A 25,824-nucleotide genomic window follows, 5' to 3' on the forward strand; every position below is an offset into this window, starting at 1 on the left:
GTGTGTCTCTGTCTGTCTGTCTGTGTGTCTCTGTCTGTCTGTGTGTCTATATGTCTCTGTCTGTCTGTCTGTGTGTCTCTGTCAGTCTGTCTGTCTGTCTGTCTGTCTGTCTGTCTGTCTGTGTGTGTGTCTCTGTCTGTCTGTCTGTGTGTCTCTGTCTGTCTGTGTGTCTATGTGTCTCTGTCTGTCTGTCTGTGTGTCTCTGTCTGTCTGTCTGTGTGTCTCTGTCTGTCTGTGTGTCTATATGTCTCTGTCTGTCTGTCTGTGTGTCTCTGTCTGTCTGTCTGTGTGTCTCTGTCTGTCTGTGTGTCTATGTGTCTCTGTCTGTCTGTCTGTCTGTCTGTCTGTCTGTCTGTCTGTCTGTCTGTCTGTCTGTCTGTCTGTCTGTGTGTCTATGTGTCTCTGTCTGTCTGTCTGTGTGTATATATCCAGTAATCACAGATGGGATCAATTACCTTTCTAGCATTCAGGTCAGGAAGTCGATTTTCTTCCAAATTGAAATATTATTAGAAAACCTTTGGCAAGAGAAGGCTGTCTTATATCTATATCTATCTACAGTATCAAGTTTCTTTAATAGTTGTCATACAGAAGTACAGAATACTTTCATACAAAATGCTTCTTACTGTTACGCTCCAGAGTATATATCTGTGTGTGTGTGTGTGTGTGTGCGTGCGTGCGTGCGTGCGTGCGTGTGTGCGTGTGTCTCTCTCTCTCTTTCTCACACACACTCTCTTTTTACTCTCTCTTTTCCAGCTTCTTGCCGGAGAGGAGTCGGACGTCACGCCTCGCATGCTGAACACAGAGGATGATGACACGTCCGCAGAGGAACTGGTTTACTCCGTCGAGTCACTGACCAATGGGATGGTGTCGCTGAAACAGGCCTCGGACGAGAGCGTCCTGAACTTCACCCAGGCTCAGGTCAACAACGGGGAGGTTGTCTTCATTCACAAAGGTAAGGGCGTCAGGAAGGCCTATTCCGTTAAAGAGTACGTTCAGTATTTCGGACCACTAGCCCCAGACAGACGGACGGACGGACGGACGGACGGACGGACGGACGGACGGACGGACGGACGGACGGACAGACAGACAGACAGACAGACAGACAGACAGACAGACAGACAGACAGACAGACAGACAGACAGACAGACAGACAGACAGACAGACAGACAGACAGACAGACAGACAGACAGACAGACAGACAGACAGACAGACAGACAGACAGACAGACAGACATACAGACAGACAGACAGACAGACAGACAGACAGACAGACAGACAGACAGACAGACAGACAGACAGACAGACAGACAGACAGACAGACAGACAGACAGACAGACAGACAGACAGACAGACAGACAGACAGACAGTTAGATAGATAGATAATCCTGTTCCTCTCCTCCTTCCAGGCGAGGACTCTGGTGGATTCAGCTTCACGGTGACGGATGGTGAGCACACGTCTCCTCTCTACACCTTCGTGGTGACTGCCAGGCCGCTCACTATCACCATGGAAACACAGGAGGAGCTCATGGTATTTCCAGGTAAGCCAGCCTAGTTATTACACACACAGAAACAGAGCGAAGGGCGGCTTCGGTGAGGAGCCTGGAGTGACTCGCAACAACCCAACACGTTCATAATGCCCCCATTGAAGCAAATGATCAAATCTATTTTATTTATTTTGCCTGACAACACACGTTAATGTCCCCATGGGCCGGACACGTCTTCTTTAAACAAGTCAAGAAGAAACATCACAATAAATCAAGAACAAAACTAAAAACACCATGGAATCCAAAATAAAATGCCAAATTAATGCAACACTCCCAGACATACCCCACGCGAAGGTAACGGAAAACGCACTTTAACGTGATTGATCAGTTCTCGAGCGTATAAAGTCAGACATGGTCATTTCACGCACGGCCTGTAAAAAGACATATCGTCATGTAACTCGAGAACCGGGGCATGGAATTGGTTGAGTGAGGTGGCGTTCGAAAGGTGGCAAGTTCAAATTTCGAACGGTATATTACATGATCGGCGGAAAATGCAGCCCCGAGCCGGTAGTAGGGCAAAGTGCTGTGACGTGCACGCAAGTGAAGATTTAAATGTAATTTTTTTAAAGGCATTGCAAAACATTACAGTCGAAAAGAAATATTGCACATCGGCGGAAAATATTGCACCTTAGAGAATGCCATGCACACATGCCAAATGTGTTAAAGTTAAAATTCTAACACCAAAATAGACAAAGTTTGTTTCCATGCAGTGCAGAGTAATACCAAAGTGTTGACCACAAGTTGAATTGTGTGCACAATCAAATCTTTTTGTCATTTCAATGTGAAATGATGCACGGGTACATTTTCTGGCTGGTCCGGATGCTTCTAAATCAGATTCTGCTCGGACTGTGATCCAGTGAGTCAAACCACATCCTGATGAGGTCATGGTCAACATTGTGATTGGAATTCTACATAGTCTGGAGGGAAGTCTGGAGACAGTCCTCGCAATTCACATATTGGCAGATTAGGGAGGTACCATTTTCCATTGGTGGATATGTGATTTTGCAATGAAAGTCTTCATTTGTACATAGACATTGACTAATAAACTATCTCAATTTGCAATGAAACACAGTATATGGGTATATGGGGCACTGCCATGTGCAATAGTTTGATAGTGTCGTGGTTAAGGCCCCCCCCCTCTGGAACCACATGTACCAGTACCCCTGCTGGCCTGGGATCAGATCCAGATCATCTCTCGTGTGTCTCCCCTACTCTGTCTCCCTCGCAGTTTTCCCACTGGCTCAATGAAGAACCTTCTCTCCTGTGTCTCCCCTACTCTGTCTCCCTCTCATCCTTCCCACTGGCTCAATGAAGAACCTTCTCTCCTGTGTCTCCCCTACTCTGTCTCCCTCTCAGCCTCCCCACTGGCTCAATGAAGAACCTTCTCTCCTGTGTCTCCCCTACTCTGTCTCCCTCTCAGCCTCCCCACTGGCTCAATGAAGAACCTTCTCTCCTGTGTCTCCCCTACTCTGTCTCCCTCTCAGCCTTCCCACTGGCTCAATGAAGAACCGTCTCTCCTGTGTCTCCCCTACTCTGTCTCCCTCTCAGCCTTCCCACTGTCTCAATGAAGAACCTTCTCTCCTGTGTCTCCCCTAGTCTGTCTCCCTCTCTCAGCCTTCCTACTGTCTCAATAAAGAACCTTCTCTCCTGTGTCTCCCCTACTCTGTCTCCCTCTCAGCCTTCCTACTGTCTCAAATACAAAGAAGTAAATACCAAGGGGACTGACTACTCTCCTTTGTATTGAAAGAAAGTTTGATCTTAGATTACACCTAATGTTACCAGCTCATAGGCTGCAGTGGCACAGAGCCGTGTTCCACAGAGCTGTCTCTGTCCAGGGCTGTGATCTACGGTGCAGTTTATTCAGCAGCGCTGTGTGTACTTTAACAGGGACCAGGCAGTCTATCACCGGTGCCAATCTGGGGGCGGCGACCAACGAGGACGGAAACGAGATCAGCTACTCGCTCGTCCGGCCACCTCGTCTCGGAAGGCTCATCCTGGCTAATAACAGGAACCAGTATGAAGAGATCACCCGCTTCTCTCAAACACAGGTAATTGGCTTGTTTCTTAAGTGGGACCTCTTGAGGGAAACATGCACTTTAATTTCCCCCTTGCTCCTTGAGTCCCTGATATTGCGAGACTACAGGGGAATGGCACTCCATACCTTTTAGCATGCAATGTCCCACATATGGGAAGTTTTTCTGACTGTTTGCACTTTGGCGACCCCTAGTGGCTCGGGTGTGCATATTTTGTTATACAATTTACATTGTTGCCTGTGGATAGCCCTTTCAGGTGACAAAATCCATTGAGCGGTTCTCAAGTTACATGCCGGTATTTGAGGCTTGTGCAAAGTACACGGTATTGCGCAAAATACCACTCCCGACTCAGGCTGCAGTAGTTCCGTCAATCTAGATCCGATCTCGAAAATGATTGTGGCGGGTTGTAGCCAATGAGTGTGGCTTTCCAATAATATCCCACATGGGGATCTAAATAAAAAAACAAAACTAAAACACGAAAACAGGAAGAGAAAAACAGCAGAATGAATTAAAGTCTATGAGAAAACTGAGTTTTTCTTTGTACACAGTTTACCTAAATCACTCCTAATCACTCATTTCTGAATGGATCTTTAGGAAATTTGGATATGTACTACATAAGGCTTCAGGCTATGGCTCCGTCTGGATTTGTAAGCCATTCCACCTTCTGGGGAAATACTACCTCTGGACTACTAACTACTACAGAAAAACTTGAGTAACAAGTTTTTCTACAACTCAAGTTCAGACCTGGAATGGAAATGGGAAGTAGGGAGAGGATAGATGCATGCATCATTAATTTTTTACATGCAACATTTTTTTAAATGATGAATTCCTTAATCAATTATTTTTGTATGGGAAAAGTAATACTTATTCTGCACATTTCTAAAAGCTCTGTTCCCTCAGCAACGGAACTCCATTGAAAAACTCTATACATGGACCACAGTACTAGGGAAACATGCATTCACACGAGGGCTGATGTAGGCTGGCAACGCCACTTGATTTCCTGCATTGTCGACACATACAGTAGGAGCATATTAGATAGTAATCACGATATTAGATAGTGAAGCAAGAGTGTAATCATAATAACTACTTACCTCATCCTATAGTCTACCCATATATACCTGTTTAAATACCTGTATGATAGCCATGTACAATACTGTATATACCATATATATATATATTTATCTACAACTATCTGCATATATCCCTCGTCACATAGACATACCCATATACATACCTGTATAATATACTATATATATATATTAGGGATGTCCGATATTATCGGCCGACCGATATTATCGGCCGATATCGGCAGTAAAATGTGATATCGGAAAATATCGGTATCGGTTTAAAAAAAGAAAAAAACAATAACAATATTTGTTATATATATATCCAGTGAAATTATTAGTTGCCTGAAATTATTCAGTTTTTTGGGGGGGGGGAAACCCTGCATATATCGGTATCGGTTGATATCGGTTGATATCGGTATCGGAAATTAAGAGTTGGACAATATCGGAATATCGGTATTGGTAAAAAAGCCAATATCGAGCATCCCTAATATATATATATATATATATATATATATATATATATATATATATATATATATATATATATATATATATATATATATATATATATATATATATAATATAGTATAATATATATATATATATATCCCATACATACACTTAATAGTTATACCACTGGCCAGTATGGCTTACATTTTAATCAAATCGAATCGAATCGATATTTACAATGGTGAGAAGAAAAATCATTATAATATACAACCATACAAATATCTTAATTGTTCTTCTGACAAACGAATGGTCTAGTAAAAGCAATGGGTTGGATCAGTACTCAGTATCGGGTAATACATAAAGTTTAGGACCAGTAGTATAGTTGGAAGTGGGGGTGTACTGTGGACCTACTGTATACTCTGACTATTATTATAGAGTGCAGGCAGTGAGCAATGAATGGCTATTTAGCCCCGCCCACTACACGCTGCGTTATTTTTTTTCGTAGCCGCAGTTTGCGGAGACGCTCTCTGATTGGCCACTGACGTTTCTGGTCATGTGACATGTGCGCCCAATCGCGTGACAAGCTGTGTCTTTGCCCATTTCCGCCTCGAACAGCATGCAAACTAGTAACCTAACGCCTAGTTTATCACTGGTTAAGCTTAGGCGACTCTTTCGAAGTTGGTTAAGGTTAGAGTTTGGAATCAGGGCTGGTGATCTATCGCCCTGCTCTAAGACTTCGACTTCAACTTCGAAAGAGTACCTAAGCTTAACCGGTGAAAGAAACAGGCATCACACGATTGGGCGCACATGTTACATGACCAGAAACGTCAGTGGCCAATCAGAGAGCGTCTCCGCAAACTGCGGCTATGAAAAAAATAACGCGTCACCACTGGTGCATAATGCGAGATGCTTCCAGCTGCAGCTCCGGAGAACAGCGCTTACAAGCCCCCGCACATACAAGGCCGCACATAGCAACCCCTCGCTTCCATTGGCTGATTTTGGTCACGTGATTTTGGCACGTTGCACTGCGGGATTGATTGATTGATTGATTGAAAACTTTATGGTGACGTGATTTTGTGTCACGTTGCACGTTGCACTGCGGGATTGATTGATTGATTGATTGAAAACTTTATTAACAGATTAACAGATTGATTGATTGATTGAAAACTTTATTAACAGATTGTAGAATGGGTACACGTGACCTGACCGATTGATTGATTGATTGATTGATTGATTGATTGATTGAAAACTTTATTAACAGATTGCAGAATGGGTACAGTGACCGATTGATTGATTGATTGATTGATTTATTGATTGATTGATTTATTGATTGATTGATTGATTGAAAACTTTATTAACAGATTGCAGAATGGGTACAGTGACCGATTGATTGATTGATTTATTGATTGATTGATTGATTGAAAACTTTATTAACAGATTGCAGAATGCAGTACAGCTCAATACACACAATTGTTAAGGGGATGCAGACCATGCAGTACTGTTACATTTGTGACATACAGTAAATATATACAAGGGGGAGGGAACTGTACATTTATGATGAATTGAAAATGGGGGACCCTGATGTAAACAAGACGGAAGTCTTTCTCTGGTCTGCATCCCCTTAACAATTGTGTGTATTGAGCTGTACTGCAGATATATTTCAATTGCCTTACTTATTTACATAAGTATTATAGGCCTACAGCAGTATTGTACAGACAGTCTGTGTGAAGTCTGTGTGGTTATCCAGCTGCACAAAGGCAGAGCAAGAGGCTCTACAGAGGGTGGTGAAGGCGGCAGGCAGGATTGTCGGGACTCCTCTATCAAACATCACCTCCGTCTTCACCTCCCGCTGCCTCCACCGCTCCAAGTGTATCATCAAGGACCAGTCTCACCCAGCACATCACCTCTTTCAGCTCCTTCCCTCAGGGAGGAGATACCGGTCCATACATGCCAAGAGTTAAAGATTTAAGAACAGCTTTTTCCCCCAAGCAGTCAGACTGTTAAACGCTCATTGACTGTCCCCTCACGTGCACCATGCACTTACCTGGACTTGATAATCACTGTTACCACTCATCATGCACTTTATTTAAAATATTCTGTTATGTACAGTGTTATATGTGTTTCATGTATGTATATATTGTACTACGGTCTGTGGGAGCTCCCCTGAAATTTCACTCACGGTCATATAAGAGTTTTAATGTAGACGGTTTTATTAATGAAATGTTGGGTATAAACTGGGAGGAGGTATGTTGTGAGGATGACCCAGAGGTTGCACTGGACTTATTTATGTCAGAAACAAATCAGCCCCATGGATAGATAGTAGCTTTTAATGAATTTTAATGAATGAGAGAGACATACTGTAGCCAAAAAAGCATCAGTGTGTTCCAGTTCTGCAGATGACAGACAAAAGTACCGTTCCTTACGTAATCAAGTCACAAAGTTAAATAAGGTGAGAAAAAGGGAATATTTTAAACCATGGTTATATGATGTGAGAAATGATGGTAAAAATCTATGGAATGTTTTAAATCAAATTATGGGTAGAAAATCCAATGTCTGTACACCTTTTGTTGAGTCATATGGAATTGTCCTAACCAAACCATGTGATATTGCCAACCATTTTAATGATTTTTATGCAAGTAAGATATCTCAGCTCAGGCAGGGAATGCACATCTCAAACAATACAAAATCAAATGACATAATTAAGAATATCATAATGAAAGATAAATGGTGTACATTTGATTTTCAACAGGTTGAGGTTAGTGATATTGAAAGGTTACTCCAGGCTCTACCTGACAGCAAGTTAGCTGGCACAGACAACTTGGATAGTAAATTATTGAGAATTACTGCTACGATCATAGCAAGTCCAGTGTCATATTATTAATAGATGTATACAACGTATATGTACATTACATTTTCTATATTAGGTCTGGAGTTGCCCTCATTAAAAACTGATTTGGAGTCTTTGGGTAAAGGAGTAACCTTAGCCTCCTTCCATATCTTTGGACATAGTCCCACTTGTATACATCTATTAATAATATGACACTGGACTTGCTATGATCGTAGCAGTAATTCTCAATAATTTACTATCCAAGTTGTCTGTGCCAGCTAACTTGCTGTCAGGTAGAGCCTGGAGTAACCTTTCAATATCACTAACCTCAACCTGTTGAAAATCAAATGTACACCCTTTATCTTTCATTATGATATTCTTAATTATGTCATTTGATTTGTATTGTTTGAGATGTGCATTCCCTGCCTGAGCTGAGATATCTTACTTGCATAAAAATCATTAAAATGGTTGGCAATATCACATGGTTTGGTTAGGGACAATTCCATATGACTCAACAAAAGGTGTACAGACATTGGATTTTCTACCCATAATTGATTTAAAACATTCCATAGATTTTTACCATCATTTCTCACATCATATAACCATGGTTTAAAATATTCCCTTTTTCTCACCTTATTTAACTTTGTGACTTGATTACGTAAGGAACGGTACTTTTGTCTGTCATCTGCAGAACTGGAACACACTGATGCTTTTTTGGCTACAGTATGTCTCTCTCATTCATTAAAATTCATTAAAAGCTACTATCTATCCATGGGGCTGATTTGTTTCTGACATAAATAAGTCCAGTGCAACCTCTGGGTCATCCTCACAACATACCTCCTCCCAGTTTATACCCAACATTTCATTAATAAAACCGTCTACATTAAAACTCTTATATGACCGTGAGTGAAATTTCAGGGGAGCTCCCACAGACCGTAGTACAATATATACATACATGAAACACATATAACACTGTACATAACAGAATATTTTAAATAAAGTGCATGATGAGTGGTAACAGTGATTATCAAGTCCAGGTAAGTGCATGGTGCACGTGAGGGGTCAGTCAATGAGCGTTTAACAGTCTGACTGCTTGGGGGAAAAAGCTGTTCTTAAATCTTTAACTCACCGGTATCTCCTCCCTGAGGGAAGGAGCTGAAAGAGGTGATGTGCTGGGTGAGACTGGTCCTTGATGATACACTTGGAGCGGTGGAGGCAGCGGGAGGTGAAGACGGAGGTGATGTTTGATAGAGGAGTCCCGACAATCCTGCCTGCCGCCTTCACCACCCTCTGTAGAGCCTCTTGCTCTGCCTTTGTGCAGCTGGATAACCACACAGACTTCACACAGACTGTCTGTACAATACTGCTGTAGGCCTATAATACTTATGTAAATAAGTAAGGCAATTGAAATATATCTGCAGTACAACTCAATACACACAATTGTTAAGGGGATGCAGACCAGAGAAAGACTTCCGTCTTGTTTACATCAGGGTCCCCCATTTTCAATTCATCATAAATGTACAGTTCCCTCCCCCTTGTATATATTTACTGTATGTCACAAATGTAACAGTACTGCATGGTCTGCATCCCCTTAACAATTGTGTGTATTGAGCTGTACTGCATTCTGCAATCTGTTAATAAAGTTTTCAATCAATCAATCAATCAATAAATCAATCAATCAATAAATCAATCAATCAATCGGTCACTGTACCCATTCTGCAATCTGTTAATAAAGTTTTCAATCAATCAATCAATCAATAAATCAATCAATCAATCAATCAATCAATCAATCAATCAATCGGTCACTGTACCCATTCTGCAATCTGTTAATAAAGTTTTCAATCAATCAATCAATCAATCAATCAATCAATCGGTCAGGTCACGTGTACCCATTCTACAATCTGTTAATAAAGTTTTCAATCAATCAATCAATCTGTTAATCTGTTAATAAAGTTTTCAATCAATCAATCAATCAATCCCGCAGTGCAACGTGCAACGTGACACAAAATCACGTCACCATAAAGTTTTCAATCAATCAATCAATCAATCCCGCAGTGCAACGTGCCAAAATCACGTGACCAAAATCAGCCAATGGAAGCGAGGGGTTGCTATGTGCGGCCTTGTATGTGCGGGGGCTTGTAAGCGCTGTTCTCCGGAGCTGCAGCTGGGTACTATTGCATAATGCACACGCACCGAGAGTTCTGGTCGCGTTACTCTCCTCTGTCAGCAGGGGGACTCATTGTGCATAAAATTATTGAACTCTGCATGGAGGTCTAGTGCCTCAACCAAGGCTGTGTCTGAGAAAGACTTTAAACCTACATTACACTGGAGTCAGAAAATAATGAACAACATGTATAGAATTACAGTATATTTTCTGTAATAATTACATAAAAAGCTTACCTGCTGCTACTGTGGGGGGGGGGGGAGAAACTGCCATACGTTATAGCCTGAACCCAGTCCAACTTGAAGAGGATGTTAAGGAAGGTTAAGGAAATTCCTTAAAGTATGTTTTCTATATACAACTCCTCTTCAATGAAATGATAATGTATCAGCCCCTATAAGACAAGGTATTGCTATTTATTTTTTAAACACAACACAAGGATTCAATGCCCAGCCCAGATGACATTGCTGGTGGCCCCATTCAATTTAATTTACTCTCAATAACTGTCAAACTAAATTAATATCTTGCAAAGTTTAGAGTTTTGTGAGTTTTTGTGTGTTATTATGTGAAAAATACAAATAAATCAGCATTGTTTTTTGGTGAAGTGCTTTAACACATTTTTCTTCAAAGTAACTAACTTAGTAGCTGCAGGGTTCAGATCATTGTAGTAAAGGAAAAATGTTAATACAAATACCTCAGAAGGAGCCAGACTTGGCCCCACTTTGTTTATTTTGTTTTGTTTTGGTCGGATGTGTAGGTTGGAGTTGAGTGGGGGATAGGGGAGGGGGATGCTACTGCTGACCACACCGCAGGCTCTGCCAAGAGATGTCTGGAGAAATGCACAGTATAATGACTAAACTCCAACCCACACATCAGATCAAAACTGAAAATGTAAAATAAATAATAATAATTAATAATAATGTATTATTATATATTTTTTTAAACATGATACCAAGCAGGGCTTTTTTGCTAGAGGTCGCCATTTGATAGCATTACAGATTGTAGTTTTAAAGTACAGTACTTTAACAACTTAGTTACTTTCCACCCCTGCGTGTACAACTTCCCTTCCCGACATGTGCTCATGCCAGGATACGTATACGTGTGAGAAGAGCATTCGTTCCCTCTGAGCCCACGCATCGATTTGGAGTTGGACAGAACGGTCTGTCCTGCTGCTTTGCTCTCTGTGGTCTACAGTCATCTGAGACCCAGGGTCGTTCTCATCGGTGTAATATTTACCTCGTGACAAATGCTCTTTCATCTGGTGCAATGTTCTTTAATAATGTATAACATTCACTTTTTGGTCTACTATGATTTGATCTCTCTGTGTGTGTGTGTGTGTGTGTGTGTGTGTGTGTGTGTGTGCGTGCGTGCGTGCGTGTGTGTGCCTGTGTGCAGCATTCTGTGTGTTAAAAGGTTAGTTTAGGTCACCCTGACCCCAGGAAGCACAGACACACTCAGTCACATTCCTCATCCCCTCACCCTTGTCGAGGCTGAACCAAGCCATCCATTACTGTTAAAGTGAAGTGTAAGCCTACATAGGCCTACAGCCTGCACAAACAAATGTACTATAGAAGTCATGTTCATTACAGTTGTATGGTGCTATAAGCGATATGGGCATTTTGTCTTTAACATCCTGTCAACCTAGCCGTTGCAGATCAAATATGAATTAACGTCCATCTTATTTCTCGCCTAAAATGTTGTCTGAAACATATTTTTGTGAACTGTTTAGGTGGAAAAAGGGAATGTTAACAAATAAGCTGTCATGTTTCTCCTGCTACCCCACGCCACACTTTGTTCTCTCTCCTGGTTGGATAAAGTGAGAAGGGATACCAGAACATTTATATTCTGTTTACTGCAGAGTGAAGGTACTGGGAGATCCATGTTACTGACCAGAGAGAGAGAGAGAGAGAGAGAGAGAGAGAGAGAGAGAGAGAGAGAGAGAGAGAGAGAGAGAGAGAGAGAGAGAGAGAGAGAGAGAGAGAGAGAGAGAGAGAGAGAGAGAGAGAGAGAGAGAGAGCCTTTAACCATGTGACGACAGTTTTGAGAGTTAAATGTTGTCGATGTCACAATGGCTGCTGGCCACTCAAAGCTGTAGAGCTCTAGAATTTCAAGATAGAATTCCGCTGGGAAAAAACCTGTTCTGAATGGCCACTGTGCTAGTGTAAACAAATTAATGGGACCAGTGTGATCGGTTGCTATGGGAGATTAATGTTGGCTAACCTGTGCTAGCAGGTGATAAATAAATGGCCACAGTTGCTGTGGATGTTTTTGAACCACTAAACTAAGTAACTACTAACTTGTTTCATCACTTGTTGACTAGCTATAGCTGATTATCCTTTACAACTACTGACAACTGACAGACTGACTGAGGGGCCAATCAGGGTCACCTGCGTAGACTATGCAGCATCTTCAGGGAAGCAGATATCTGACATGGTTTGATTCTGTTGATATCCAGGGGGATAGTGATTAAAGGGGTTTAGTCATCATTTTCTAGTTCTAATATTTTGGTAATGTTACATCAACATACCTTCTGTATTTCTGGTTCTAGTAAACAGCATGAACTTTGTTTTATTTTAGGGATGTCCGATATTATCGGCCGACCAATATTATCGGCCGATATCGGCAGTAAAATGTGATATCGGAAAATATCGGTATCGGTTTAAAAAAAGAAAAAAACAATAACAATATTTGTTATATATATCCAGTGAAATTATTAGTTACCTGAAATTATTCAGTTTTTTGGGGGGGGAAACCCTGCATATATCGGTATCGGTTGATATCGGTATCGGAAATGAAGAGTTGGACAATATCGGGTTATCGGTATCGGTAAAAAAGCCAATATCGAGCATCCCTATTTTATTTGCATTAAGCACCAATTTTAGATTAACAAGTTCTTAAGGGAAGATTGTATGTTCTCAATGGTCAGTTGTAGAGAATCAGCAATAATTTTGTCAATAGTGTTGTCAGCATAAATATGGGATTGACAACCATTCAAAGAAGAGATCATTGATATTAGGGATGTCCGATATTATCGGCCGACCGATATTATCGGCCGATATCGGCAGTAAAATGTGATATCGGAAAATATCGGTATCGGTTCAAAAAAGAAAAAAAACAATAACAATATTTGTTATATATATATCCAGTGAAATTATTAGTTACCTGCAATTATTCCGTTTTTTGGGGGGGGAAACCCTGCATATATCGGTATCGGTTGATATCGGTTGATATCGGTATCGGAAATTAAGAGTTGGACAATATCGGAATATCGGTATCGGTAAAAAAGCCAATATCGAGCATCCCTAATTGATATAAATAGTGAAAAGGACGGGACCCAAAATGCAACCTTGTGGTATAATAACTTTTTTGTTATTGAGAAAAATTCAGACTGGGAATTTCCCGACTTCACACACTGTCGCCTCTCAAACGAATAGTTCTAAAACCAATCACATGTCTTTGATCCAATCTTTGTAAGAGCAGGGAATGATCTATCAAATGCTTTAGATAGATCTACAAAAAGGGCAGCACAGTGTTTCTTCCTATATAATGCAGATATTATATCATAGGCAACTAATGTAATAACTAAAATGGTGCTGTAATTAGCTATAAATCCAGATTGGTGTGGACTAAGTACTGAGTGACTTCAAAGAAAAGATGTATATACGGATTTATATATGCGTTAATTGCTCTGTGATAAGGGCAGACGATTCAAAATAATTAAATGTATCCTCTGGTATCAATGGCTTGCAATGAATGCATCAAGTACATCATTAGGGGTGAAGGGAAGGGCGTTTAAGAATGTAAACGTTGAAGGTTAATGGCACATACAAAATTATACATAAAAACAAGGGTCCCCTGAATAATCCTTTTCAAATAAATGTCCACCATCTGCTAAATATTAAAGGCTAAGCCAATTTCATTCTGATCAGAAATCAAAAGGAATAGGTTTGGGTCTAAATTACTTGGCTTTTCTCACAGCTGAAGTACAGTTATTTCTGATGTGTCTACTCTAAACCAATAGCCAATGCAAAGGATCTCCAGAGTGTCTGACACAAGACCAGGCACTATTCATTTCTTCAAACAAAGCTGAGAAGCAGGGAGTTACTCTTTATTCTGAGTCTCTTGAATGGAGCATGTTTATCAAATAAGCAGTGTTCTTATGCTCTTGTTAACATATAGAGTTGCTCATTCGTTTCAAAGCCCTCATCCTAAGTAAAGTGTTACTGCAACATTGGCACCCCAGCACCTCATGCAATCAAACTAAAGCGCGCCTCCCCTCCTGCCCCCAGCTGGAGTCTGGCCTGGTGTACTACGAGCACCAGATACCTGAGGAGCCCTTCTGGGTGGTGAGGGACACCGTGGAGCTCCTCCTGTCGTCCCGGCCGGCGCCAGACGTGCGCCACATTCTCCCCATCACTGTCTCCTACTACTCGGCTCACAGCAACATCTCCTCCCAGTTGTGGAAGAACAAAGGTAAAAAAAAAGAATTATTATTAAAGTGTCCTCTTCTTTTCCTTTGTTTGTTTATTTTTTGTTTTACCCAGGGACAGTGCACATTAAGGAACATCTTCAGTTTCCACATCAATGTAAATGTGCCAGATTTGAGCTAATTAGCTCGTTTCCATCTGTAGTCCCTACCTAAGATTTTGTCACTATTGTGCATTCATGATTATAAACCTTAAAGGAATACACAAACTTTTTGGGAAATTAGCTTATTTGCCATCTGAAGTTAGACAAGCAGATACATACCCTTTTCTTCTCTGTGCATTAGGCTTAGGGAACAGCCGCACGTTTGCAAATCTGGTATGTCATAAATGTATAGATGTAGCAGTACTGACTATCTGTATGTCATGTATGTCATATATGTCCTGATGAATTGAAAATGGGGGACCCTGGTGGAAACAAGACGAAAGTCTTTCTCTGGTCTGCATCCCCTTAACAATTGTGTGTATTGAGCTGTACTGTATTGTACCCATTCTGCAATCTGTTAATAAAGTTTTCAATCAATCAATCAATCAATCAATCAATCAATTCAATTCAATTCAATCAATCAATCACGTTAGCCTAGCTTAGCGTCATTCACTGGAAGTAGGTGTGCCAGTGTAGCCTAGTTCCCAACAGTCACGAAATACACTCCAAATACAACTCGACATTTTCGTTTTCTAAGCCGATTTTTTGCCAAACCACTGCTGCCTGGGCGCAGTGATTTCATCACCTCAAAAGCCCTGTGTTTCAAAAAACAACAAGCGCTTTTGAGGTGATGAAATTACTGCGCCCAGGCAGCAGTGGTTCGGCAAAAAATAGTTCAGTATATATCTGCTTAGAGAACGAAAATGAGGCGGCTGGGTGGCGCAGCGGACTAATCGCTCGTCACCAACGCAAGAGACACTGGTATGGTACCCTCGCCTGCACAGCGAGGGAAGGATCTGGAGGGAGGTAGTGTGACCTTCTACACGTTACACTCTCCCAGTGAGAGTCCACGCTGCGAGGTGAAAAAAAGCGGTGGGCTGGGTACACATGTGTCGGAGGAAGCATGTGACAGTCTCCGCCCTCCCAGACCGATGGTAGGGGGTAGAGTGCGCAACGACCAGGAAGGGGATTGGGAATTGGCATAACGACTAACATTGGGAGGGGAGAAACACGGAAAAAGAAGGGGGAAAGAGATCACAAAAAAAATTTAAAAACGAAAATGTCTAATTATAATTATTTTTTTGGTAAATACACAGGTCACAACATGTTTACAGGAAAGTTTTGGAGTTGTATTTGGAGTGTATTTCGTGACTGTTGGGAACTAGGCTACACTGGCACACCTACTTCCAGTGAATGATGCTAAGCTAGGCTAACAGCGCGGCTGTTCCCTAAGCCTAATGCATGCACAGAGAAGAAAAGGGTATCTGCTGGTCTAACTCCAGGGTAGATGGCAAATAAGCTAATTTCCCAAAGAGTTGGCGTGTTCCTTTAACTCATTGGGCGCCTGCGCCACGCCCTTTCCCCATCTGTACTTAATGGCGCCAGCGTTATTGACCATTTTAGCGATGTTTGCAGACCCATCGTGTGTTCTGTATTATAGCTATGGAGACAATAGTATGGCTCATTTGACAGGCATTGTTCATAGTCCATCACTGACTAATCAGTTCATTTCTACATACTGTAGTTTGTGCGTTATTACACACTAAACATCGCCCCTTTCCAAAATAATCCAGTCTTTTTTCATAGATCGCGAGATATGACGCGTTATATGCAATATGCCCAAATCTTTCTGGTTGATCGCCTGAAACCCCAAATACTTCCAAATCAAAGGTATATACCATAGGGAGCTCCAGTAGCTCACCACGTACCGCGAGTGCTATTTCAGCGCCGTGGACAACCGTGCTCGTCACGGATCTGGGGCTGAGCGAGTTCGAATCCCGGACTGCAGCCGTGCCTTTCCCAGAGTGTCTTCCCCCCCATCTGAACCCTTTCAGCCTGCTTCTGTCGGTCGAACTTGACCAAAGTATAAATGCGATAAACGTATAAAAGAGCCAGGGAAATGGCCAAAGTAAAAAAAAAAAAAAAAAAAAAAAAAAGTATATACCATGTACATAATGTGTCTTCACAAAATCATCAAGGGGGGGAGGGGTCGTTTTAACTAGAAACTGCGATCGTGTTTGTCGAGCATGTTTTACATCCGGTAAAACACGACACTGTGATCGGTACAGAAGCATGTTTTACGTAAAAGAAATACCAGCAGGTTACCTAAGATGGACCTTACCTGAGTCAGAAAGTACTCAAAAATTTATAAATCCCAGTCGATCCCATGGCGATCGCAATTACTTGTGTATATTGGGCATGGATACCATACGGGATAGAATAGCTCTGAGGCACCAAATCTTCCACCGATTGCTATGTTGTGATCCACTCCTAGGCGGAAACAGCTGGAGTGGATCACAATACAGTTCCCAGTTCAAAAGGTAGGCGATACTGCCACCTGGTGAGATTCGATCGTCTTTGCAATTCCAACGTAGGCAGATGAGCCAGGGAGACCTAGGGAGCTCCGGCTGAGTGTATAGAACGGGGATCAAAGGAAAAATATCAAAGGATCAAAACCTGAGAATTCTCGGGTATGGCGCTCAACACATGGCGGCAAAACCCGACTTTTCTTGGGTATGGTGCAGAAAGAGTTAAGAATCTTTTTAATTGGGCCAGAGAAAAGCCAAAACTAAGAGCATGATTCTTACAATATATATATATATATATATATATATATATATATTCACAGTATATATTTTTAAATACATTTATTTACATTTATTTTATGTTCCCTTCAGGTCTTGAAATCGTGCAAGGCCAGAGGAAGGCTATTGATAGTTCCATTCTTGATGCATCCAATCTTCTGGCCAGCCTGCCCGAGTCAGAGAGAGGCCGCCTGGATGTGTTCTTTGAGATAAGGCGCTTCCCTGCCCACGGACGTATTACCCTGGGTGGCCTGGACCTTCCCCGTGATGCCCCATACTTCATGCAGGAAGACGTGATTGAGGGCAAGCTGGAGTACCTCCATGATGATTCGGGGGCCTCCACTGACAGCCTTGCCTTCCGGGCTCGTCTCAACCCTCAGAGCAGCGGCGTGACCTCACCAGCCCAGTCAGTGGTGCTGGAGGAGATCTTCAACATCTCTGTCAAACGTCGGGACTCAAACCCTCCCGAGCTGGTGAGCATCGACATGCTCCTGGAAGTTCTCCAAGGGTCTATGGCCATCTTGACCCAGAAGCATCTCAACACACGGGATGAGGACAGCCCTCCGGATGAGGTCCGCTTTAGGGTGATCAAAGCCCCCAGCAATGGGCACCTAGTCGACTCACTCACGATGGCCCCCATCTCAGAATTCACCCAGGAGATGGTCAACCTTGGGCAGGTGGGCTTCATCAGCGACGGCAGCCTGGCCGGTGGCTTTGTGGAGTTCACTGTGTCAGACGGCAAGCACCATACGGAGCCACACACGCTCCACGTTGGCATCCTGGCCAAGAAGCTGGTTTTGGCCAAAGCTCCAGAAATCCAGGTGACCCAAGGGGACGATGAGACCCTGGTTACAGAGGATATGCTGAAGGCCACCACAGGTGGGCCCATCGAGGAAGACGTACTGTACAAGATCACTAATGTTCCCAAGTACGCGGCTGTGATGGTGGACCGGCAACCCACTTCTGCCTTCACACAGACGCAGATCAAAGAGGGGCGGGTCAGTGTCCGATTCGTCAAGTCTACCTCCCCTCGAGACAGCGTGGCATTTGTGGCCCGCAGCCGAGCGGCCAACGTATCCTCTGTCCTCAACATCACAGTCAAACCGCTGGCTTACATCGCTAAGGATCCACTCTTACCGAGAGGCACTCTTGTCCAACTGGACAGGAAGCTTCTGGATGCTACTGCACTGGCAAACAAGACCAGGACCTCCCCGATGTTCAGCGTCATCCAGCAACCACGATGGGCACGTTTTGTGAAGTCCGGAGGTCCTGGGGCAGGTCAGCCCGTAGACTCATTCAGCCAGCAGGACCTGGATGAGGGCCGTGTGGCTCTGGAGATCCTGAACAGCTCCTCCGGATCACAAGGTGACATGGCTCAGGACGAGGCCCGCTTCCTGCTCAAGGCCCATGGGGTCCCTCCTGCAGAGTGCGTTCTTTCCTTCAAAACCGGCCCCTATAATGCCTCTGGGGCCTATCCCGTCACTCTCTTGAGGGTGCCCCCAGAATCTCCATGGATGGACACCAATGACCTCCCGGGTGGGGGAGGGTCTCCTCGTGTCACTCCGGCCAGCCCCCACTGGAAAGGTAACATGGACTGGCCACATGGAGATGGTCCCACCACATCCCCCTCCAGCACAGACACCGACAGGAAACCTGTGGTGTCCCGCCGCAACAACCTCTGGTCCATCCTCATCCCCATCCTGGTTATCCTCCTCCTCCTGCTCCTGGCAGCCATCTTGGCGTACTACTTGATACGCAAAAACAAGACTGGCAAACACGACGTCCAGACCGCGGGAGCTTCCAAACCCAAGAACGGAGAGGTGGCAACCGGCACAGAAACCTTCCGGAAAACTGACGCCGCCAACAACATCCCCATGTCCAACATGGAGGCCAATGACGCGGACCCAGAGCTGCTGCAGCACTGTCGGACAACGAACCCGGCCTTGAAAAAGAACCAGTACTGGGTATGAGACACTTTTTGAGATAGGTAACAGAGAGAGAGAAAGAGAGAGAGAGAGAGAGAGAGAGAGAGAGAGAGAGAGAGAGAGAGAGAGAGAGAGAGAGAGAGAGAGAGAGAGAGAGAGAGAGAGAGAGAGAGAGAGAGAGAGAGAGAGAGAGAGAGAGAGAGAGAGAGAGAGAGAGAGAGAGGTAGATCCTCGAGTGTTTTGGAGCGCTGCCTCCCGAATCATTCCGTTTAGTGTTGAAGACCTCTTCCCAAGGTAGTATACATGCAAATTGTTTTCTGATATCATTGGTCACTTATCTCAACCCAACTGTGGGCCAACTCTCAGGCAATGAAACACTGAATACCTATTGGCAAAGAACGAGGCAGGTTGTTTATCTTAGGAGGCTTTAGCCATAATCTATTTATTTTAGTTTTACCATTACTTTTTGTCAAAGGGCACAAATGAGGACATGAACATGTATTGTGTTTGCAAACATTGTATTTTTTTGTGTGTGCTCTTAAAATGTATTCCATATGATATCATAGGCCAATATTATTCATTTTGAGTACATGGGTAATTTAAAATGTTGGTAATACATGTAGTTTGATAGTTTTGGTTAAGGTTCTGGGAAAGGTGGATAAGTGTGTACATAATGAGGTAGATAATATACCATGTGAGAGAAAATAAGTCAAACCGCCTCTTTGTTTTGTGTTTATTTTTCTATTTTTCTAATGTATCTTTATCTGTATTGCCATGTGTTTTAGGGCTCAATCTCAGTATTAGGTTTTCACCTGTGTGGGTGCCAAGCAATTTAGTTAAAACATAATTGCTTGCTTCAAAACAAAACAAAACAATTCATAATCTGCCCAAAGGAATTTCATCATCCTTTCATATTGTATTCTCTCCAAAGTGCTTGTTATTATCCACTGGACTGACATGGCACTGACCGCAAAACTGCACAGTACACACTTTGCAGACCACAGGCAGGACGTCATTCAATAGCACTGGGTCTTTTTTAACGTGTCCTCATTGGCTGACAGGCAGGGATGAGGTCATGTGGCACTGCGATGGTTCCATTTTCCAAGCCTACAATTAAGATCTTATAAAAGCGGAGGTTGTTTTGTCTCGGCTCTTGAATAAAATGCTCCACTGGTTGGATTTCATTGATAAAAAATATGCTTTTTCACCAAAGTGATATTAGACATGCCATATATTTGTGGATTTGAATGAAAGTTGATGCCCTAAAAACCGTGAGAGGTCTTTGCGTAATTCTGTTAGTAAAATTACAATTCTGTACAATTACATTTCTGTACAAATATACAATTCTATCCTTGTCCTTTGTGGTTCAAATGAGCTTAAAATCATGACGTGATTTTATCCGAAACTTCTGGAGATGTTTTTATTATTATACTGACCTGTGGAGGCTAGGTCTATGAAAATGCTATAAAAATATCTTTATCCAAATATTGAATAAAGTACTGTAGAAGAAAAGTTTACTATTGTAAGTGCAGGGTACGTATATAACTCTTTCTACCCACTTAAAGCACATGTACCACACACTGCTTAACCCTTTCAGGTGTACGTGTTTTTTTGTTTGTTCTTTTAAGCATGTTTTCTCTTAATTCTAGAACTCTGTAACTTTCAGTGGCTAGTATAGACGGTTTCAAAGTCACAACAATAACATTATAAAAAGGACCCAAGTATATTTCCTGTTGCAATGAATCAAATCAAATCAAATCAAATTTATTTATAGGGCCCGACAACACACGTTAATGTCCCCATGGGCCGTACAGGTCTTCTTTAAACAAGTCAAGAAGACAACATAACAATAAGTCAAGAACAGAACAAGAACACCATAGGGTCCAAACATTTTTTAGATGAATGCAAATAATGAGTGAGTGAGTGAGTGAGTGAGTGAGTGAGTGAGTGAGTGAGTGAGTGAGTGAGTGAGTGAGTGAGTGAGTGAGTGAGTGAGTGAGTGAGTGAGTGAGTGAGTGAGTGAGTGAGTGAGTGAGTGAGTGAGTGTGCATGCGTGTTGTCAGTCATTCTATCTCTTTCTCTCCATCTGCCCCTCATATGTTTATTACCCCCTGAAGAAAAAAAATATAATTTTCATTATTTATTAGTTGTGTGTCCCCCCCCCCTTCCTATCGCATTCACCCACAGTTAAATAATGTGTGCTAATGCAATAACTGACAGGAAATACATTTGTGTCCAAACTGTTCCCTAGCGACATAAATCCAGTGAACCCGCCTATAAACATTGTGACATCATCATTAAATAGTCAGTTCTCAGGCGGCTGAGTGGCGCAGTGGGCAAGGCGCTCGCCACTAACGCAGGATATGCTGGTATCGAGCCCAGCTCTCGGCGTTGCTACCGGCTTGGCCGGCCGTCATACTAACACAATTGGCAGTGTTAGAGGGTGGGAAAGCCGGTGGGTGGGGATTGGACGTTGTGGACAGCGACTCCTACAGGTCGGTTGGGTGACGCCGGTGCGGCGGAAACAGGAAGTATCGGGGGCAGCGTGAGCCTCCCACGCGTTACTCCTCCCCGCCACTGAGAGTTCGAGCTGCTGTGGTGAAAAGATGCGACAGGCTGCCTCCTCGTGTACCGGAGGGGACACGTGATGCAAGGCTTCTATCCTCACTACAGCCGACCAGTGGGAGGCATAGTCTAGCAATTGTTCAAGACAGGGGAGGGAAGAATTGGAAATACGAAATTGGGATGGGAGAAAAACATAGAAAATGGGGAGAAAAAGTGGATCAAAGAAGAAAAGAATAGTCAGTTCTCCAAATTAAAATCTCCCATGTGAGAGTGTGCACCTGAAAAGCTATTGAAATGTATAATCTTTCATTTTGGAGTATTTCCTTTCTCATATACCTACTCTCTAATGCCTTATCATTCTCTTTTTGTCGTATGCTGATGATGATGATGATATTTTTGCTGTTTTCAGCTTCTATTTATCCACTATTTTTGTATCTTTTTTTGGAGGAGGAAGAGGAAGATGAAGATTCCAGATGTAGTTTTCAAATGACAGGAGAGAGCTCAGGAAATGGACTATGTGTTTCCGATATGACAATATTTCTTATAGTTACTAAGAAGAACCGTGCCTTCCTCCTGTTGGATCTTGTAAATATAATTTTTTGGAATACTATTTTTGTGCTTAATGAACGTCTCTGAAAGTATCTTCTATTGTGTAAAATGTGTATCATCCATTTTAAACTCTCAAGATTGAATACAATGGCTACCCTCTCTCTTTTTCTCTATGTGGTGTGTGTGTGTGTGTGTGTGTGTGTGTGTGTGTGTGTGTGTGTGTGTGTGTGTGTGTGTGTGTGTGTGTGTGTGTGTGTGTGTGTGTGTGTGTGTGTGTGTGTGTGTGTGTGTGTGTGTGTGTGTGTGTGTGTGTGTGTGTGTGTGTGTGTGTGTGTGTGTGAGTGAGTGAGTGAGTGAGTGAGTGAGTGAGTGAGTGAGTGAGTGAGTGAGTGAGTGAGTGAGTGAGTGAGTGAGTGAGTGAGTGAGTGAGTGAGTGAGTGAGTGAGTGTGCATGCGTGTTGTCAGTCATTCTATCTCTTTCTCTCCATCTGCCCCTCATATGTTTATTACCCCCTGAAGAAAAAAAATATAATTTTCATTATTTATTAGTTGTGTGTCCCCCCCCCCCCTTCCTATCGCATTCACCCACAGTTAAATATTTGATTTGTCCGAAAATGTTTAAAAATGTAATGCGCCCGGTGCCTTAGAATAATACAGAATTTGCAACAAGAGAACTCTGTCCAAGTAAGCTATGTCTCTGAGCCTTTTTCCACCTCTACTGGAAATAAAAAAGGTTCATGCAACAAGATTTGTGTGTGAAAGTGAATTATCTTCTTGATGCTCTTTTGGTTTTATTTGTCAAAGGGCTGTTGCTGACTAAAGCAATTCTTTGTTGACAAAATACAGCAATACCTATTTTGTGAAAAATGTTGTGATGCCAAACAAAATGTTCCATGAATTGATTTCTTGATTCCAGATAAGTGTACATTGTTGAGTTTGAAAGTGTTTGAAATGAGTGTCTTCACACAGAACATGTGGCCCTGCAGGCAGGAAATGAATGGGCTTCTAGAATTTATAATAGTTTTTACCATGTTATTTTTGATACAGTAGTGGGGAGACCGGGGCACAGTGGATCAGAAATCTTATATTTCAGCATTTTTCCTGGCTTGATGACAGCATGGTTCTGGTCTATTGTGGAATTGATAGCAGAATATGTTCTCTATAAAACATGTCTATCATATCCTGCCAACTGCCAAATATGAGATGCTGAGATGGGGTTGAATGTAAAAATATATTTGATCCATTGTGCCCCAGTAACGGGGTACAGTGGATCGCTACCTGGGGCACTGTGAATCAGTCCAGATATTATACATTATTGTTTCACAAACAGCATCTTTATTGTGTGAACGAAGCAAAACTTTCATGTACAAATAAGACATGTCAACAAGACCAACAGTTGAAAATACTGAAACAATATGAAATGTTTTGCTATACTAGTAGCCTATGTAAAACCCAGCGTAGTGCTGGGAACTTTCGCACACGCATCTGACACATCCTGTTATTAATGTGAATGATACATCATGGTCTCTGACTTCACAAGTCTGTCCAGGTTTACTGATGTACAAAGGACCCCTCCTGGCTACATTCCTATCTGTGAAAAAGATAATCACGGCAACACCTAACATTGTATTATTTTCATGGTTATAATGAATAAAATGCATCGCAAACTAAACACACAACATTGCTTCAACATATTATTCAATATTGAAAACCCTTAGTTGCAGATGCTGAATTGTTTTACAATACCTAGTGTAGCATATTTGAATACAAGGAGAAATTGACTGGAAATATCATATGGCGTGCAACACGTGCTGTGCCACCATGTTGAATGGGGTTGGGCAGCTTTGCTACAACATCTTCAAACAAAACTTCTGATATGTCTTCGATATTTGGGAAAATGAACGTGAATGACTTTGGTTTCTCACGTCGCATAAACTTCACTTCAAATGTGGTTTCATCAGCATCCACAATGCGGCTTTGGACCTGCCGTACATACATTGCATTGGTTTTCTTTGTTGCAAACTTTGTCAACACAAAATCTGTTGCATTCAGAGCATTGCAATCCGGCAATTCTAAGTCCTCTAGTTGGCCATCATCAAGGTCATCATAATCTGATGCGTCATCACAAAGTCTTCTCGCATCAGCATCCGCGTCAGAGTTTGACGTGTCTCCCTCCATATCATCATCGAATTGCAGCTTCCGCTCCTTCTTTTTAGCTACTTTTGACTTTTTAGACTGTTGACTGCCTTGTTTATTCTTCTTCCTTTTGCTCTGCTCGTTGGCTGCCCTGATTTGTTCTTTGATTGGAGTGTCTGTCAGAACAAGGGTTTTCCCCTTATTTTTTCCACCTTTGTTTTTGCGTGGTGGTGCCTTTGGAAAAGGGCTGATTTCTTCTGGTGTGATGATAGGCCTACTCAATTCTGTTGAAGTTGAACCAACTGCTTCGAGTGCCTTTGAAGATGTTGCGGTGTCATCTGGGGCTTCATGTGAAATTTCTGGTGCAGGTCGATGAAGTTCTTTGGCTGGTTGTGGAGGTTCTGGATCTGTGCCTGAAAGCTCTGGTGCTCTCTGTGGAGGCTGTTCAGCTGGATGAGGTGGTTCTGTGGCTGTGCCTGAAAGCTCTGGTGCTCTCTGTGGAGGCTGTTCAGCTGGATGAGGTGGTTCTGTGGCTGTGTCTGAAAGCTCTGGTGCTCTCTGTGGAGGCTGTTTAGCTGGATGAGGTGGTTCTGTGGCTGTGTCTGAAAGCTCTGGTGCTCACTGTGGAGGCTGTTTAGCTGGATGAGGTGGTTCTGTGGCTGTGCCTGAAAGCTCTGGTGCTCTCTGTGGAGGCTGTTCAGCTGGATGAGGTGGTTCTGTGGCTGTGTCTGAAAGCTCTGGTGCTCTCTGTGGAGGCTGTTTAGCTGGATGAGGTGGTTCTGTGGCTGTGTCTGAAAGCTCTGGTGCTCTCTGTGGAGGCTGTTTAGCTGGATGAGGTGGTTCTGGATCTGGGTCTGAAAGCTCTGGTGCTCTCTGTGGAGGCTGTTCAGCTGGATGAGGTGGTTCTGGGACTTCAGCGATTGGCTCTGCAGATTCTACTGCAACAGGTCGATCTGTTATGAACTGAGGAAATCATCATCGCTGGAGATATTGGGGTTGAATGGATAGATGCCAGATACTCGATGTGATATTCTTTGGAGTGAAGGCTAACGTGTAAGCATTGCCCACTATCTGAGCGATATCATGGATTGTGATAGGTTGACTGGGGTGGTTGAGCATGAAAGCATTTGCTGCTTGGTTGAAGAATGCCTTGAAGGGTCCGTACACAGATCAATCCAATGGTTGCATTTTGTGGCTGCAGTGTGGTGGCAGAGTTAGCATAACCACACCGTTGTCCTTGGCAAGATCAATGGTTTCAATCGATAGATGGGTGTCATGGTTATCCAGTATTAGCGACCTCCTTTTACCGGGGCACAGTGAATCACTTGAAAAATGTATCCACTGTGCCCCGATT

The 25,824-nt window shown here is 42.8% G+C and overlaps 1 protein-coding gene across 1 annotated transcript in view; it reads left to right on the plus strand.

Moving 5' to 3' along the window:
- Positions 1-23,030, plus strand: part of cspg4 (chondroitin sulfate proteoglycan 4) — a 215,774-nt gene extending 192,744 nt beyond the window's left edge. The window contains exons 7-11 of the mRNA XM_084316232.1: positions 754-952; positions 1,406-1,537; positions 3,431-3,591; positions 14,371-14,554; positions 17,389-23,030. Coding sequence (XP_084172358.1) covers positions 754-952; positions 1,406-1,537; positions 3,431-3,591; positions 14,371-14,554; positions 17,389-19,265 — 2,553 coding nt within the window. The 3' untranslated portion in view covers positions 19,266-23,030. The remainder of the gene's footprint in view (positions 1-753; positions 953-1,405; positions 1,538-3,430; positions 3,592-14,370; positions 14,555-17,388) is intronic.
- Positions 23,031-25,824: the final 2,794 nt, after the last annotated feature.

This window comes from Notolepis coatsorum (genome assembly GCF_963971535.1).
Source record: "Notolepis coatsorum genome assembly, chromosome: 6".
Classification (NCBI taxonomy): Eukaryota; Metazoa; Chordata; class Actinopteri; order Aulopiformes; family Paralepididae; genus Notolepis; species Notolepis coatsorum.